General features: G+C 48.1%; 1 protein-coding gene across 1 annotated transcript in view; it reads left to right on the top strand.

Moving 5' to 3' along the window:
* Positions 1 to 1,178: 1,178 nt before the first annotated feature.
* Positions 1,179 to 19,958, top strand: part of NETO2 (neuropilin and tolloid like 2) — a 46,050-nt gene continuing 27,270 nt past the window's right edge. The window contains exon 1 of the mRNA XM_040329503.1: positions 1,179 to 1,730. Within this exon, the coding sequence (XP_040185437.1) occupies positions 1,697 to 1,730 (34 nt within the window). The 5' untranslated portion in view covers positions 1,179 to 1,696. The remainder of the gene's footprint in view (positions 1,731 to 19,958) is intronic.

Below are 19,958 nucleotides of genomic sequence, written 5' to 3'. Positions count from 1 at the left end.
AAGAGAGAGGGGGAGAGGGAGAGAGACAGAGGGAGAGAGAAGGGGGAGAGAGGGGAGAGGGAGGGGGAGAGAGAATTAAAGATGAAGAAACGAATTAAAGAGTTGAGAGAGAGATACAGACAGACAGACAATGTATATAATGATGGACAGACCAAATAAGGAAAAGAGAAAAGGTGGAAGAACAGACACTGTTCTGGAAGGAGAGAGAGAGGGAAGACAGGACAGACAGACACTGGACAGAGAGAGGCACTGAAGTAGAGCGAAAGATAGATCGAAGATAGAAAGGAAGAATGAAGAGAGAGAATATTATAGATGGAGAAACGAATTAATGGGTTGAGCGAGAGATACAGACAGACAGACAATGTATATAATGATGGACAGACCAAATAAGGAAAAGTACAGGCAAGTGACAGACACACGATGTAGAAGTAAGGATAGACAGACAGACACTAGGGAAGGACAGGCTCTTTGTAGAGGGACATGCAGAGGACTGGGATGAATGGATGGACAGACATGAAGACAGGCAGAGGACTGGGATGGATGGACAGACATGAAGACAGGCAGAGGACTGGGATGGATGGACAGACATGAAGACAGGCAGAGGACTGGGATGGATGGACAGACATGAAGACAGGCAGAGGACTGGGATGGATGGACAGACATGAAGACAGGCAGAGGACTGGGATGGATGGACAGACATGAAGACAGGCAGAGGACTGGGATGGATGGACAGACATGAAGACAGGCAGAGGACTGGGATGGATGGACAGGCAGAGGACTGGGATGGATGGATGGACAGACAGGCAGAGGACTGGGATGGATGAATGGATGGATGGATGGACAGACATGAAGACAGGCAGAGGACTGGGATGGATGGACAGACATGAAGACAGGCAGAGGACTGGGATGGATGGACAGACATGAAGACAGGCAGAGGACTGGGATGGATGGACAGGCAGAGGACTGGGATGGATGAATGGATGGATGGATGGACAGACATGAAGACAGGCAGAGGACTGGGATGGATGGATGGATGGATGGACAGACATGAAGACAGGCAGAGGACTGGGATGGATGGATGGATGGATGGACAGACATGAAGACAGGCAGAGGACTGGGATGGATGGATGGATGGACAGACATGAAGACAGGCAGAGAGCTCCATAGGAGGCTGAGCAGCTGTGACTGGCTCCGCTGGATGGAGAGTTGGGAGGGCGCATGCGCAGTGACAGCTCTTGCAGCCTCTCATCCTAAATGAAGCACATTTGTTGGCAACTCTTCATTGAGCCGCCAGCCCACCCAGCCCAGCTCCAGTCTCCTGCACCCCCTCCTCCTGCCCTGGACATCCTTCTTCCTCCGCCACCAAGGATGGCAGCACAGCATCGCCCCCCAGGACACAGCTGAGAGGGGGCACCCAGGGGGGGTCATCCTGATGGATTTGGGTACCTGTGGGCAGTGGTGTGAAGTGCTGCCAGGGCTGCAGATCTTCAGCACAGAGCCCCCCCTCTGCCCAGGGCTGCTGGCACACTTCAGGGGTTCTGACACCCGGAGGCTCTGAGCACGACACCGGACCCCCCCCCCTTCCTGGATACCCATGGGGGGACCTGGCATGGAATGCCCACTGCCTGTGGATTTCTGACCTGGCACTGGGGCACCACAAAGCTCATCTGACATTTGGATTATAAGAGGCATCACCATGGCACTGGAGAAAGTCTACTTTATCCTAGAAGGTATGGATCCAGGGGGCACCCCCCCCCCCCCCCATCCAAAATACACCCGCATTTACACACCACACTGCCATGCATTCTCATCATTAGTAGGTGTCATTATGGGATGTAAGCTGCTTAGGACTAGCCCCTGAGATGGTAAGTCATCCCTGGCATTGCCAGTCTTGGTCCTGGCACTGAGGTTGCTGTACCCTGGTCAGGCACACAGTGTCTGACATCGATGCACCCAGGTTGGTGCTGTAGAATGCCATGTACAGGTATTACTGTATTACTGCCTACAACACCAGTCGGTGCAACATTGGTATTTGGTCTTTGACTGCCCTCTAGTGGACAAAAAAATCCAGCTCCATAAGATGTAGATCGATAATATAAGGGATCAGTAAAATTTGAAACATATCAGTAGCTATCTACAGGGACCCCTGGCACATTAGATGCTGTTTCTAAACCCATGGCATGGCACAATATTGTGTGCCCCACAAGTAAGACATGTATTGCACATTGGGCTATCACCATGTGCAAAGGCAGTGGCCACAGTGCAGTAACCCACAGCAACCAGGGCTCAGGTAATGGCATTCGTTTATTAAATCGGGTTGGCACCATGCCCGAAATAACCTACAATTTCATCAGCTCAGTAACGCTAGAAACATTCCTATATATTCAGCTACAGGAACCCCTGGCACCTTAGCTGCTGTTTCTTAACCCATGGCATGCACACGACTGGGTGCTCCATACCCAATTCATGTATTAAACAGGGCAATAACCTGCAGGAACCAGGGCTTGGTATATCTGGAAATATAGCTATCTGCAGGACTCTCTGGAACCTTAGGTCATGTTTCTAAACCCATGGCATTCACAATATCTGGTGCCCCATTAGTCATACATGTATTACACATTGGGCTAGCACCATGTGCAAAGGCAATGCCCACAGTGCAATAACCTGCAGGAACCAGGGCTTAGTAACACTAGAAACTGATATCCAGCTACAGGAACCCCTGGCACCTAAGCTGCTGTTTCTAAACCCATGGCATGCCTAATGTTGGGTGCCCCATAAGTAATACATGCATTACTCATTTATAAAATTAGGCTAGAACCATGTGCAAAGGTAATGCTAACAGTGTAATAACCTACAGCAACCAGGGCTTAGTAACACTGGAACATAACTATATAGCCAGGTACAGGAACCCCTGGCACCTTAGCTGCTGTTTCTTAACCCATGGCATGCACAATATTGGGCGCTCCATACCCAATTCATGTATTAAACCATGTGCAAAGCCAATGCTCACATGGCAATAACCTGCAGGAACCAGGGCTTAGTACATCTGGAAATATAGCTATCTGCGGGACTCTCTGGAACCTTAGGTCATGTTTCTAAACCCATGGCATGCACAATATCTGGTGCCCCATTAGTCATACATGTATTACACATTGGGCTAGCACCATGTGCAATGCCAATGCACACAGGGCAATAACCTGCAGGAACCAGGGCTTGGTACATCTGGAAATATAGCTATCTGCGGGACTCTCTGGAACCTTAGGTCATGTTTCTAAACCCATGGCATGCACAATATCTGGTGCCCCATTAGTCATACATGTATTACACATTGGGCTAGCACCATGCGTAAAGTCAATGCTCACAGTGCAATAACCTACAGCAACCTGGGCTTAGTAACACTAGAAACCTATATAGACAGCTACAGGAACCCCTGGCACCTTATCTGCTGTTTCTAAACCCATGGCATGCCTAATGTTGGGTGCCCAATAAGTAATACATGCATTACACATTTATAAAATTAGGCTAGAACCATGTGCAAAGGTAATGCTAACAGTGCAGTAACCTACAGCAACCAGGGCTTAGTAACACTGGAAACCTATATAGCCAGCTACAGGAACCCTGACACCTTAGCTGCTTTTTCTAAACCCATGGCATGCACAATGTTGGGTGCTCCATAAATAGTAAATGTATTACACATTTATTAAATTGGGGTAGCGTCATGCGCAAAAGCAGTGCTAACAGTGCAATAACCTACAGCAACCAGAGCTCATTTACACTAGAAACATATCTGTATAGCCAGCTGCAAGAACCACTGGCATTCGTGCTGCTGTTTCTAAACCCATGGCATGCACAATATTGGGTGCCCCATAGGTAATTCATATTTTACACATTTATTAACTTGGCTAGCACCATGTGCAAAGTCAATGTGCACAGTGCAGTAACCTACAGCAACCTGGGCTTAGAAAATCTGGAAAAATCCCTATATATCTGCAGGAACCCCTGGCACATCAGTTTCTCTTTCTAGTCCCTTATGCCCTGGCACACACAGTGTACTATCCTGATATTAGATACTCCATAACTAATACATGCATTACACATTTATTGATCTGGGCTAGATCCATGTGCAAAAGCAGTGCTAACAGTGTAATAACCTACAGCAACCAGGGATTAGTAAGACTAGAAACCTATATAGACAGCTACAGGAACCCCTGGCACCCTAGCTGCTCTTTCTAAACCCATGACATGCAAAATATTGGGTGCTCCATATAATACATGTATTACACATTTATTAAATTGGGGTAGCGCCATGCGCAAAATCAGTGCTAACAGTGCAATAACCTACAGCAACCAGGGCTCAGTAATACAAAAAAAAAAAAAATATCTGTATAGCCAGTTGAATGAACCCCTGGCACTCTAGCTGCTGTTTCTGAACCCATGGCATGCACAATATTGGGTGCCCCATAAGTAATACATGTATTGCACATTTATTGACTTAGGCTAGCACCACATGCAAAGTCAATGTGCACAGTGCAGTAACCTACAGCAACCTGGGCTTAGTAAATCTGGAAACATCCCTATATAGCCATCTGCAGGAACCCCTGGCACTTTAGTTGCTCTTTCTAGTCCCTGGTCTCATGTCACACACAGCGTGCCAACCCAATGTTGGGTGCTCCATAAGTAATACATGTATTATATATATATTTTTTTATCTGGGCTAGCACCACATGCAAAGTCATTGTTCACAGTGCAATAACCTGCAGCAACCAGGGCTTAGTAACACTAGAAACATACCTATATAGCTGGCTACAGGAACCCCTGGCACCCTAGCTGCTGTTTCTCAACCCATGGCATTCACAATATTGGGTGCTATATAACGAATACATTGTGTAATAACACATAGGCGTGCGCACATGGGGTGTAAGATGTGCCTGGGCACATAGGGTGTAAGGTGTGCCTGGGCACATAGGGTGTAAAGTGTGCCTGGGCACACCCTAATCACCCTGTACTATGCAGATTCCCCCTTCTGCCTGGCTGAGAGAAAGGGACTGGGGAATCTCTGTCCTCAGTCCCTTTCTCTGTCTCAAAAGTTAGACATCAGGGGTCTGTTTAGACCACTGATATTTCACCAAAGCCCCCAAACAGGGCTCCTAAAAAAAATATATATATATTAAAAAAATAATAATAATAATAAAAATAAAATTGTAAAAAAATAATAATAATAATACAAATAAAGATAAACTACTGACACCGATCTCTGCCCTGCTGACAAAGCCCTACTGACTTGCCCACTGCCATATATGGTATATTACACAAGCATGTGTGTTTGAGCTTTGGTGTGCACACCCTAATGCAATAGGCTGCGCACACCTATGGTAATACACATTTATTAAATTGGGCTAGCACCATGCGCAAAAGCAGTGCTAACAGTGCAATAACCTACAGCAACCAGGGCTCAGTAACACTAAGAACATACCTATATAGCCGGCTACAGGAACCCCTGGCACCCTAGCTGCATGGCATGCACAATATTGGGTGCTCCATAACTAATGCATGTATTACACATTTATATATTGGTCTAGCGCCATCTCCAAATCATTGTGCTCAGTGTAGTGACCTACAGCAACCAGGGCTCAGGGGGCACTGAAAACAGATCTATAGCTATGACCAGGACCCCCTGGCACTCTATCTGCTGTTTCTAATCCCCTGGCATGCACAGTGTCCCAGCACAATTTTGGGTACCCCATTAATAATACATGTATTATATATATTTAGTAATTTGGGCCAATGTCATATGCAAAGCCAGTGTGCTCGGTGCAGTCCCTTACGGCAACCTGGGCTCAGTTTACCTGGATAGAGATCTTGAGCCATCTACAGGTCACTGGTACTTTAATTGCTGTGTCTTATCGCATGGCACACACAATGTCCCACACTAATATTGGGTTCCCCATTATTTAGGTACTTTTATAGCGCCATCAATTTACACAGCGCTTTACATATACATTCACATCGGTCCCTACCCTCAAGGAGCTTACAATCTAAGGTCCCTAACTCACATTCATATACTAGGGCCAATTTAGGCAGTAGCCAATTAACCTACCAGCATGTCTTTGGAGTGTGGGAGGAAACTGGAGTTCCCGGAGGAAACCCACGCAGGCACAGGAAGAACATGCAAACTCCAGGCAGGTAGTGTCGTGGTTGGGATTCGAACCAGCGACCCTTTTTACTGCTAGGCGAGAGTGCTACTCACTACACCACTGTGCTGCCCCTATACCAATTCATTAAACTGGGCTGGCACCATGTGCAAAGTCAATGTGTTCAGTCCAATACCCTACAGCAGTGATCTCCAAACTGCGGCCCAGGGGCCGGATATGGCCCTTTGAGTGCCTTTATCTGGCCCTTGTGGCACTATTCCACCAACTGACACCAATGATGAGGCACCATTCCCCCAACTGACACTATCAATGGGGCACCATTAAAACCAAGGCTGGGGCACTATTCCTCCCATTAAAACCAAGGCTGGGGCACTATTCCTCCCATTAAAACCAAGGCTGGGGCACTATTCCTCACATTAAACTAATGATGGGACACCATTCCTCCAACTGACACCAGGGCTGTCTTAATGAGAGGGCACACCTGCATGGGGGTCCCTGCACTTTCCCCAAAGCAGCTGGTCCTTGAGCCCGGGCTGCCCCTCTACATCCCAGATATCCCCCCCAGCACTCTCACCCCTCTACACCCTAGATATCCCCTACCTCCTACCTACTTGATATCTGTTTACCTGCACTGTCTCCATTGTAGGGGCCCCAGAGCATTACTTTGCCCAGGGGCCCATGATGCTATTAAGACGGCCCTGACTGACACCATCAATGGGGCACTATTCCTCCCATTAAAACCAATGATGGGGCACTTTTCCTCCCACTGATACCAATGATGGGGCACTATTCCTCCAACTGACACCATCAATGGGGCACTATTCCTCCCATTAAAACCAATGATGGGGCACTATTCCTCCTATTAAATCAGGTCCGCTTTCAAATGAATGTTAGGGTGAACCAAACATTCCCCCTGTCCAGCTGGTTGCACACAATGTTCCCTGTTGGGATCTCTCCTGTGATAAGCCATAATGGAGGTTATTACGAAGGTTGGTTGGTTGGTATTTTCCAGCATGCAGGGAAATGTCTGTGCCCGAGCCCCCTGGAATGTGCCATGTACATATTCATTGTGTGTTCACCAGCAGCGCGCAGCTCAAGCAAGGACGGGCAAGTTTCTTACCACCTATCGATCGATGGGGGATATGTGTCTGTATACGGCAGCCCTAAGGCTCACCATACCTGTTCCAATCTGACCATACATCATACAACCATAAATGTGTAATATGAGGACCTACCTTCAATATCCAATCACTCTGTATCCAATCAGGCAGGCCCTTGCACTGCATAGTTGTTAGTACTGTAGATCTAAAGAAGATTGTACATGCGTGTGTGAGTACAACGCCATTATGGCAAATTAAAATCCCGGGACTAAAATTCAGCTGCTACAAATGCCTGTCTAGGGATCCGGTTGTGTCCTCACCTGGGCTGGTTCTTCGCCGGTCTTCGGGTCCCCGGCATGTTTAGTGTGGGCTTCCCACTGTGCATGCTCGAGCCATGGTGCGCTGTGTGAATGGTTCTGCAGCCTCCTGGGACCTTGGACGTGTCCCAAGAGGTTGTGGCAGGGCCAAACGTCTGCTGTAAGCGCCCTAGGCGATCTGACCAGAAGTGGGGTGTGAGTACCTACCAAAACTAGCTGCCCACCCCCACCCCCCAAAAAATGTTCACAAGTGTTAGGGGAAGGGTGCTTTAATTATAGGTGAAATGCGTAAGAGGCTGTGTGACTGGTCCTGTAGCCTCCTTGGACCCGCTGAGACATAGGTCAAGAGGTTGCTGGCGGGGGAGCGAACTTCTCTTTGGATTGCCTAGGTGATCCGAGCAGAAGTGGCGCCAGGAGCCTGCCAAAATGATGTAAAAGAAAATGTCCAAAAGTCATAAATGACTTTAAGAAGTATAAACAGTTTTAAAACATACATAGTGATACCTGCCATTTGTATCTGAATTGGCCCTGATAGATATAGATAACCTCACATCACCAAACTCCAAGAGATGGTGGCTCAGTGGAACATTTTAACTGATCCCCCATGGTGCCCCCATAACTGATCCCCCATGGTGCCCCCATAACTGATCCCCCATGGTGCCCCTGTAACTGACAACCCATGGTTCCCCTATAACTGACTACCCATGGTTCCCCCAAAAAATTATCCCCCATGGTGCCCCCATAACTGATCCCCCATGGTGCCTCCATAACTGATCTCCCATGGTGCCTCCATAACTGATATCCATGGTGCCCTCATAACTGATCCTCCATGTTGCCCACATAACCAATCCTCCGAGGTGCCCCCTAATACTGATCCTCCATGGTGCCTCCATTAATGACCTCCCATGGTGCACCATAACTGATCCTTCATGGTACCCCTATAACTGATCCCCCATGGTGCCTCCATAACTAATCTTCCATGGTTCCCTTCATAACTGATCCCCTATGTTGCCTCCATAACTGATCCCCCATGGTGCCCCCATAACTGATCCCCCATGGTGCCCCTATAACTGATCCCCCATGGTGCCCCCATAAATGATCCCCCATGGTGCCTCCATAAATGACCTCCCATGGTGCACCATAACTGATCCCCTATGGTGCCTCCATAACTAATCTTCCATGGTTCCCTTCATAACTGATCCCCCATGGTGCCTCCATAACTAATCTTCCATGGTTCCCTTCATAACTGATCCCCCATGGTGACCCCATAAATGATCCCCATGGTGCGTCCATAACAGATCCCCCATGGAGCCCCTATAACTGATCCCTCCAGGTTGCCTCCAAAACTGATCAATCCAGGTTGCCCCCATAATTGATCCCTCCAGGTTGCCTCCATAACCAATCCCCCATGGTGCCCCCATAACTGATCCCCCATGGTGACTCCATAACTGATCCCCCCCATGGTGCCCCCATAACTGATCCCCCATGGTGACTCCATAACTGATCCCCCATGGTGCCTCCATAACTGATCCCCCATGGTGCCCCCATAACTGATCCCCCATGGTGCCTCCATAACTGATCCCCCATGGTGCCCCCATAACTGATCCCCCATGCTGCCCCCATAACTGATCCCCCATGGTGACTCCATAACTGATCCCCCCATGGTGCCTCCATAACTGATCCCCCATGGTGCCCCTATAACTGATCCCCCATGCTGCCCCCATAACTGATCCCCCATGGTGACTCCATAACTGATCCCCCCATGGTGCCTCCATAACTGATTCTCCATGGTGCCCCCATAACTGATCCCCCATGGTGCCCCTATAACTGATCCCCCATGCTGCCCCCATAACTGATCCCCCATGGTGACTCCATAACTGATCCCCCCATGGTGCCTCTATAACTGATTCTCCATGGTGCCCCCATAACTGATCCCCCATGGTGCCCCTATAACTTATCCCCCATGGTGCCCCCATAACTGATCACCCATGCTGCCCCCATAACTTATCCCCCATGGTGCCCCCATAATTGATCCCCCATGGTGCCAAGGGGAGGAATAGTGGTTGTAGACTCTTACATGTACCCAGCGAAGTGATTATTCCCAGGTGTTACACTGTTTATCTGCAGTCTTCTCTACATCCGTCTACATCCATTCAAAGTCCAGAATTAATAAAACTTGTCCGGGTTGCCAGAAAAAAAGGGGGCTGAGAGCTGAAATTACACTCTGCAGAGCTCAGTGAGGAAAACTCAGAGATGATTGGAGGGAAGGGACACACCCCCCCCCCCCCCCACACACACACAGCACACAGAAACAGAGCTGAGGTTGTCAATCACAGGCAGTGTGCTGGAGCTCCCTCCCCTGTCATCTTTTTATCTCTTGGTGTCAGAAAAACTTGTCAGAAGTGACTCATTCAGAAAGCAGAGGAAGGGGGCAGCAGACAGAAAAGACACTTAGTGCTCTGGGTTGAGACAAGTACACACTATATAGGGATGTGCTTTGTTCATATTTTATTGCTGAGGTTTGCAACCACTTTAGTTCCTCTATAGAGTTGTGTTGGCCCGTTTTCCATATTAGCATTCCGTGGTTGTGTAGAACAGATGTGCAGAGCGTTTTGTTTCCAGATGTTCTTCAGTTTTATTCATCAATTCGCATTAGTGTCAGAACTGTTCAATTCCACCCAGACATCCCATTCGCCAATCCGTTCCTGACACCAGAGATCGTCCCCGTACCCAGCGCATACGCAAAATATTCCATGCTGCCCTACTGCCTTAGTGGAAGATATTTCAGTGAGGGGCTCACAGGAAGCCTGAATATGGCTTCATCTTAGGATCTAACGTGCAATAGATCAGCGGTGTCAAGAGGGAGGTCCCTGAAAGAGAACGGAAACAATGGATGACAATGCCACAGATAAAAGGTGGACCTCTTCATTGGTAGTCACCCCGACATGTTCGTTCCCCGACTTAGTTAGGGTGGGCGGTACACTTTGGTGGGGGTGGGTCAGCCACGCCCCTGTGACCTTTGACCCATGGGAACCCGCCTTCTGACCCTTGACCTCTGGGGGAGGTCCCTGTTCCAATTCCTGAGTCCTAGCCTTATTCTTCAATGGGAAACCCTAACCCTCACCCCAACCCCTAACCCTAACCCAGTGTTTCTCAATTCCAGTCCTCAGGCCCCCCCAACAGGTCAGGTTTTCAGGATTTCCATTATTTTGCACAGGTGATTTGATCAGTTTCACTGCCTTAGTAATTACCACAGCCTTTTCATCTGAGGGAAATCCTGAAAACCTGACCTGTTGGGGGGGCCTGAGGACTGGAATTGAGAAACACTGCCCTAACCCCAACCCCTAACCCTCACCCTAAGCCTCACCCTAGCCATAACCCCTAACCCTCACCCTAACCCTAATCCCTAACCCTCACCCTAAGCTCACCCTAACCATAACCCCTAACCCCTAACCCTCTAACCCTAACCCCTAACCCTCACCCTAAGCCTCACCCTAACCATAACCTCTAACCCCTAACCTTATACCCTAGTGTATACCCTAAGAAAGTCTCGCAAGTAGACAGAGGCTACTTACGCATTTCACCTACGGTTAAGCACTTCTGAACTTTGCTTTATGGTTGACCACAATTTTTTTTGTTTTTTACTTTTATCTGGAATGCCTACATCCATTGGTTCCATTGGGCGGCCTTTCAGTAACAAGCTGGACAAGCGCTCTACAAGAGTGGACCGACCTGAAGCCGTGTCGTGCTTGTGCAAGCTAGGATAACAGTTATGCTATGAGGAAGGCTGTAATGGACGAAACCCGTTTACGCTGTATTTATGAAACCGATGAAGGGAAACAAGAGGGGTATACCGAGTGGCTGTCTTTTTATCTGTTTTGGTTCCAAAGGGTGGGTTTTCAGTAACAAGCTGGACAAGCGCTCTACAAGAGTGGACCGACCTGAAGCGTGTCGTGCTTGTGCAAACTAGGATAACATTTATGATATGAGAAAGGCTGTAATGGACGAAACCCGTTTACGCTGTATTTATGTAAACAATGAAGAGCAACAAGAGTACTGGCTTTTTTCTGTATTGGTTCCAAAGGGTAGGTTTTCAGTAACAAGCTGGACAAACACTCGGCATGTGTGTGTACGGGCAAGAGTGGACCAATCTTGAGCCGCATTGTGTTGTGCTGGCGTAACTTAGGATAATTGGTCATTCCTCCATGGCTTGGTCATATGACACGCTCAGCATTTTTACGCATTTCACTTATGATTAAGCATGTGTATGATGCCTCTCTACCTACTGGACTTCACCTTATGGATAACCACAAAAAAAAAGTGGAACATTTATTTGGAATGCCACCATCCAGTTGGTTCCATAGGGTAGGTTTTTAGTATCAAGCTGGACAAGCACCGGCGTGTGTGTGTACGGGCAAGAGTGGACCAATCTTAAGACGTATTCTGTTGTGTTTCTGTAAACTGGGATAATTGGTCATTCTTCCACAGGCTTGGTCACGTGACCCTTGGTGTCAGTGGGAGGTATAGTGTAGTGCCTTGTTGTTGGTACCAGTGGGAGGAATATTGCCGGTCATTGGTGTCAGTGGGAGGAATAGTGTCCCATCATTGGTGTCAGTGGGAGAAATAGTGTCCCATCATTGGTGTCAGTGGGAGGAATAGTGTCCCATCCTTGGTGTCAGTGGGAGGAATAGTGCCTTGTTGTTGGTAACAGTGGGGGGAATATTGCCCAGTCATTGGTGTCAGTGGGAGGAATAGTGTCCGATCCTTGGTGTCAGTGGGAGGTATAGTGCCTTCTTGTTGGTAACAGTGGGGGGAATATTGCCCAGTCATTGGTGTCAGTGGGAGGAATGGCGCCCCATCATTGGTATTAGTGGAAGGAATAGTGCCCCATTATTGGTGTCAAGGGGGGAGATTGTGTCCCATTGTTGGTGTCAGTGGAAGAATACTGTCTTATTTCAGTGGGAGGAAAAGTGGCCCCAAGGGACAGAAAAGGACAATCAAAGGTCCACGTCTGCCCCCCCGTGCCAGTTTGTAGACCACTGGACCAATGTATCATGAGTTATAGATGTAGTAGATTTAAACAGGTGTTTCCTGAACCTGGAAAGTTATTTGAAGGGTCCCTCCATGTTATCGTTCAGGCATCACGAGTAGAAGCTCCATGGTGTTGGGTCCCCTTTGTACTGCTTTGTATTCTTGTGAGCAATGTATCGGTATCATTACATCCATTACATCCATGGGCATCCGCAGGTAGGGGCAGGGGGGGGGGGACAAGTGCCCCCCCCCCCAGAATCAGGGATCAGGAAGGTGTCCGCCTCAGGCATGCGTATGGGTTGTGCCCAGGCACCCTAACCACCCGAACGCAGAGTGTCAGCGGGTGCCGGGCCCTGGAACGCTCTCCATGTACCGGCACCCGGCATTTAAAAATAAATACTTGCGAGTCGCGGCAAAGCCCCTTCCCTTCATGACAATGTCAAAAGCTTTGTATTCTTGTGAGCAATGTATCGGTATCATTACATCCATGGGCATCCGCAGGTAGGGGCAAGGGGGAGCAAGCGCCCCCCCCCCCCCCGAATCAGTGTTGCCAACCTACCAGATTGAAATTTACAGGAACGACACCCGAAATTTACTGGCACAGCCACGTTTTTACTGGCATTTCACAAAAGTTACTAAATAAAAATTTTAGGTACAAATTTCAGTATTTAGACTACAAACAAGTACGCTGGGCAAATAGCAATGTGATTTAAGGTAGATATTAAGGTAAAAAACATATTTTTGTTATTTTCAATATAAGGGCAAATTATTTAGTCACATTACTACCTGCCTCCATCACCCTTTGCCACCAACACCCCCTGCTTTCACCCCCCTCTGCGGTGCCACAATCTCCCCCTGCCTCCAATCTCCCTCTGCCTCCAATACCCCTCCACCCCCCTCTGCGGTGCCACAATCTCCCCCTGCCTCCAATCTCCCTCTGCCTCCACCCCCTTCTGCGGTGCCACCAACAACCCCCTTCTGCGGTGCCACCCCCACCCTCTGCAGTGCCACCATCCCCCTCTGCAGTGCCACCAACAACCCCTATCTCCATCCCCCACCCTCTGCAGTGCCACCATCCCCCTCTGCAGTGCCACCAACACCCCCTGCCTCCAATCTCCCTCCACCCTCTTCTGCGGTGCCACCAACAACCCCTGTCTCCATCCCCCACCCTCTGCAGTGCCACCATCCCCCTCTGCAGTGCCACCAACAACCCCTGTCTCCATCCCCCACCCTCTGCAGTGCCACCATCCCCCTCTGCAGTGCCACCAACAACCCCTATCTCCATCCCCCACCCTCTGCAGTGCCACCATCCCCCTCTGCAGTGCCACCATCACCCCCTGCCTCCAATCTCCCCCTGCCTCCATTGCCCCCTCTAGGGTGCCAGCGCAGCCACCATCACCCCCTGCCCCAATCACCCCCTGCCTCCGAACTCCATCCGCAGTTCCAAGACGAACCGATCTCGGCTATTTTTACTGGCACATTCCCGCAAACATGGACATTTACGAACGGGGGAAAAAAGTGCCAGTTTTTACGAACTGTCCGTAAAAATACGGACGGTTGGCAACACTGCCCTGAATCAGAGATCAGCAAGGTGTCCGCCATAGGCGTGCGCATGGGTTGTGCCCAGGCACCCTAACGCAGAGTGTCAGCGGGTGCCGGGCTCTGGAACGCTCTCCATGTACAGGGAACCGGCATTTAAAAAAAAAATACTTGCGAGTCGCGGCGAAGCCCCTTCCCTTTATGACATTGTCAAAAGGGGTGGAGCATTGGTAACCTAAAAATGATGCCCCCCCCACTGAAAAAAGTTCTGCGGACGCCCATGATTGCATCCCATTGCGTTGGCTCACGTCACGGCAAAATCACGTCAACTCAAAAAATATTGACCAGTAAAGGGACCACTGATGAAGATAGACGGTGAAAACTCAACGTCCTTCCTTCAGGGTTCCCATCTCCTCTAGAGGATGAGAACGGCTTCGTCTTCAGACGGCTTCGTCTTCAGACGGCTTCGTCTTCAGACGGCTTTGCTTGCAGAGGAAAGAAGAGATCTCAAATGAATTAAAAGAAGGGTTAACGGCGACGGCAGCCAGATAATCTCCTGGTTCTTGGCTGATGGAGGATTCTCCATCCCTTCCCAGCCACACATCATTAACTTTCCCGCTATGTCCGTTCAGCAGTATAATGGCGCCTCTGTCAGAGCACCTAGGCTCCGCCTTCTTTGGCCCAGAAAAGGGCCCCCCCGTCTGGGGCCACGTTAAAAGGGAATGAAATATTGGGATGCCGCCTTGTTGCCTCTTCTATGACAACAGATGTTGCGAAGGATGCGCTCATCACCGGACTCCCCCGGTACCCACAATGGTTTTTTACTGTTATTTTATATCTTTATTAGGTTATTTGTCTTGTTTATTCATCAACATATTTGTAGCACTTTGTAGGAAACATTGAACTGGTTACATCTGTTCTTAGCCCCCCTCCCCCCCCAAAGAGCCTCATAATTGAATGCCCCTATTGCAGTCACATCCGCACATTCTGCTGATTAACCTTCCGATTTCCCCCAGCGACCGGCTCCGCGGGGCATCCTATTTAAAAGCATAAAATTGTTCTTTTAATGCATATAAATATATATATATATCAGCAGCACCATAACAAAAAAATCAACAACAAAGCAACATTTACGATCAGCCCTTTCAGCAAATATGTAAGCGATATTAAACCAAAAATGTCATATATTGCAGCTTATCAATCATTAGATGTGGCGGCTGCATTACTTTTCTTTTGCCTTTTTTCCTCTCTGTTTTCACCTGGTGATCTGGCCAGTAACACACCTCCTGTATTATAGTGCCTCCACTCTGTATGAAGGAGCACAGGGGGCACAGCAGACAGCAGCATTGCCAGTATGGGGGGGGGGGGGGGGCGGAGTGTTATGTCCCATACACACGATCAGAATTTCCGATGGCCTAAAATCCGATGGAATGTTTCGTCTGAAATTCCGTTCAAGCTGTCTTGCATACACACCGTCAGACCACGACCCGGTCCGAAGGTCCGTGACCGCGGACCCGATCGCCGCTGGAGTCCCCCCGATCGTTCCCCGGAGCTGAAGAACGGGGAGAGCCGTATGTAAACACACCTTCCCCGTTCTTCACTGTGGCGGCGTCATCGATCGTGTGTTCCCTGATATAGGGGGACACAATCGATGACGTCACACCTACAGCCACACCCCCCTACAGTTAGAAACACAGATGAGGTCACACTTAACCCCCACAGCGCCCCCTTGTGGTTAACTCCCAAACTGCAACTGTCATTTTCACAATAAACAATGTATTTTAAATGCATTTTTTGCTGTGAAAATGACAATGGTCCCAAAAATGTGTCAAAATTGTCCGAAGTGTCCGCCATAATGTCGCAGTCACGAAAAAAATCGCTGATCGCCGCCAATAGTAGTAAAAAAAATAATTAATAAACATGCAATAAAACTATCCCCTATTTTGTAAACGCTATATATGTTGCGCAAACCAACTGATAAACGCTTATTGCGATTTTTTTACCAAAAATAGGTAGAAGAATACGTATCGAAAAATTTTTTTTTATATATGTTTTTGGGGGATATTTATTATAGCAAAAAGTAAAAAATATTGCATTTTTTTCAAAATTGTCGCTCTATTTTTGTTTATAGCGCAAAAAATAAAAACCGCAGAGGTGATCAAATACCACCAAAAGAAAGCTCTATTTGTGGGGGGAAAAAGGACGCCAATTTTGTTTGGGAGCCACGTCGCACGACCGTGCAATTGTCAGTTAAAGCGACGCAGTGCCGATTTGCAAAAAGGGGCCTGGTCCTTTAACTGCATTTTGGTCCGGGGCTTAAATGGATAATAACTAAGGGGCGGAGGCCACCCGGTGATGTCACCTGGTGAACCCGCCCCCTAGTGACCCGCGGAAAATGCAATAAATCTATCCCCTATTTTGTAGACGCTATGGCCCAGATTCTTAAAGGACTTACGACGGCGCAGCGCCATGTACGGCGTTGTAAGTCCTAATCTGGGCCGTCGTATCTATGCGACTGATTCTTAGAATCAGTTACGCATAGATATCCATTAGATCCGACAGGCGTAAGTCTCTTACGCCGTCGGATCGTAACTGCAATTATTTTTTTTTTGCCCGCTAGGTGGCGCTTCCGTCGATTTCCGCATCGAGTATGCAAATTAGCTAAATACGCGAATTCCCGAACGTACGCGCGGCCGACGCAGTAAAGTTACAACGTTTACGTTAGGCTTTTCCCGGCGTAATGTTGCTCCTGCTATATGGTGGCCTAAGTGTGGCGCAACAATGTTAAGTATGGCCGTCGTTCGCGCGTCGAAATTTTAAAAAGTTACATCGTTTGCGTAAGTCGTCGGTGAATGGGTCGTCGTCCTTGCGACGTCATTTGGAGCAATGCACACTGGGATATTTTAGGGACGGCGCATGCGCAGTTCGTTCGGCGCGGGGACGCGCTTCATTTAAATGATACATGCCCCCTACCCCCCGAATTTGAATTCCGCCGCGTGATTTACGAATAAAGCACTTGCCTGAAAAACTTGCGGCGGCGTAACGTAAATCGGATACGTTACGCCGCCGCATAGATACGCCATTCTACGAGAATCTGCCCCTATAACTTTTGCGCAAACCAATCAATAAACGCCTATTGTGATTTTTTTACCAAAAATATGTAGAAGAATACGTATCGGCCTAAACTGAGCATTTTTTTTTAAAATATATATATTTTTTGGGATATTTATTATAGCAAAAAATAAAAAATAGTTTTTTTTTCAAAATTGTCGCTCTATTTTTGTTTATAGCGCTATAAATAAAAACCGCAGAGATGATCAAATACCACCAAAAGAAAGCTCTATTTGTGGGGGAAAAAGGACATCAATTTTGTTTGGGAGCCACGTCGCACGACCGCGCAATTGTCAGTTAAAGCGACGCAGTGCCGAATTGCAAAAAGTGCTCTGGTAAGGAAGGGGGTAAGCAGATATCTGAACCTCCATTTTTTCTCAAGCCTGAAAGTATCGGTTTCAGGTATCGGAGCATTTGCACGAGTACCAATTCTTGTGCAAATGCTTAGTATCAGCATTGATACCTGTATCGGTATTGGTGCAACCCTAGTGGTAACGCTCGTGGTCAGGGTAGCACCAGTTGCACAGCTCCCGACATGCACAGGACGATGTCTATTGGCACACTGACTTATGAAGGTCGGTGCTCCTTGTGACTGTGCATGCTGCCTTGTGCTGCCATCTGTTGGTGAGTTATAAAATTAGTCTTGAAAATGTTTGATACCACCACGTATAACCTCAAAATAAATGAAGACCGCAAAATACAAACCCCTAAGTCAAGAGCCTATTTTTATGGGAAGTATTGCAGCATTGTGAGCTAGGCCCAGGGCCAGGACGAAGGGCGCAGTGTTTTCACTGCCTTGTGCTGCCATCTGTTGGCATGTTACAAAACTAGTCTCAAAACTTTTTGATACCACCACGTATATCTGAAGGGTTTTACTCGTCAATTAAGCCCTTAGAGGTGGAACACATCAAACACTTGAGAGGTGGTGTTGAGGATTGTAACGGTCAGGGGTTAACGCCGTTACGATATTCCATTCCACCAACCCAAGACAGCTTCCGACATTCCACAATCCAGCAGACAGGACCCATTGGATTTCCCCCCAGAATAACAAGACACAGCTCTGTTATCTGGTTCCAAACAGATTGACACGTTAATGGTAAACTTAGGTTTCTTATATACAGTTAGATAGCATGCTGCAGTAATCAAAAGGGACAATGACACACTCCACCCCCAACATCACACAATGGGTGCTAACGAGTCCCCCTCAATCCACATCTTAGACAGACTTTCTGACTCCGCGATAAGCTATTCTCACCTGCTACACTATACACATTCCTTTAGTGAACATAAGTCAGACGTCTGACCATTAGAGTGTGTTAACTCACAACACATATTATCATCAATAGAACTTTCACACAATACAGGGTTAGTTAGCATAGCACTAGACAATAGAATGCAATCACAGCAAGCTTTCATCACTACAGCCAGGTAGGTGATTAACATCAATTAACATCTCAACAGTCTATGCTCCACATTGAAGGAGACACTCTATTGACCTGTTGGGGCAGATCCACAGAGAGTGTACGCCGTTGTATCTACTGATACGCCGGCGTACGTTCAAATTTCCCGCGTCGTATCTTTGTTTTGAATCCTCAAACCAAGATACAACGGCATCTGGGTTAGATCCGACAGGCGTACGTCTTCGTACGCCTTCGGATCTAAGATGCAATTCTTCGGCGTCCGCTGGGTGGCGTTCCCGTCGTTTTCTGCGTCGAGTATGTAAATTAGCTATTTCCGACGATCCACGAACGTACGAGCGGCCGTCGCATTCTTTTACGTCGTCTCTAGTCGGCTTTTTCTGGCGTATAGTTAAAGCTGCTTTTTCGTGGCGTATAGTTTGACTTGCAATATTAAGTATGGCCGTCGTTCCCGCGTTTAATTTGAATTATTTTTTTTTGTTTGCGTAAGTCGTCCGTGAATCGCGGGATGGACGAAATTTACGTCCAAGTCTAAACAATGACGTCCTTGCGACGTCATTTCGCGCAATGCATGGCGGGAAATTTAGGGACGGCACATGCGCAGTTCGTTCGGCGCGGGGATGCGCTTCATTTAAATGAAACACGCCTCCTACCCGCCCAACTTGAATTCCGCGTCGTTACGCCGCTTGAGATACACTACGCCGCCGTAACTTACGGCGCAAAATCTTTATGGATTCGAACCAAAGCCAGGTAAGGTACGGCGGCGTAGCGTATCTCAGATACGATGCGCCGGGGCAGATCTTTGTGGATCTGCCCCGTTGTGTTCAGAATGAACAACTTGTAATATTTCAAGATATCCTGCAATACATGAATTATCATTACTGTCCCATCTCATGTAACCCGAGATATCAGTTCTCAGTCATCCTATGCCCCTAGTGGACATAGGATTACCCTAGACACAAGAGTCATTGGTGAAGCTGGCACAGGAGTACCCCACATCCTTCAAGAGCCTCTGGGTCCCACGGGCCATACCATTACAAGGAGCAATTGTGAAAATCATCCAAAGTGAGGTTTCTGTCTTTTAGACCCGATTGTGGTAGCAGTGAGACAAGCCTGGGAAAGCTATGGTGTACAGAGTGTCATTGGGACTCAAGCGGGATCGATGCTCAGAAGCGATCACCTCTTGCGATAAGCTTCTGTTTGAGACCCAACAGTGAAAACATGCAATACTCACTATTAGGGTTGTCCCGATACCGATACCAAGTATTTGCGGGAGTACTTGTACTCCCG

This window comes from Rana temporaria, chromosome 11, assembly GCF_905171775.1.
Source record: "Rana temporaria chromosome 11, aRanTem1.1, whole genome shotgun sequence".
NCBI classification, from domain to species: domain Eukaryota; kingdom Metazoa; phylum Chordata; class Amphibia; order Anura; family Ranidae; genus Rana; species Rana temporaria.
Note: the sequence above shows the minus strand (reverse complement) of the source record. Positions and strands in the feature narration are given on the sequence as shown.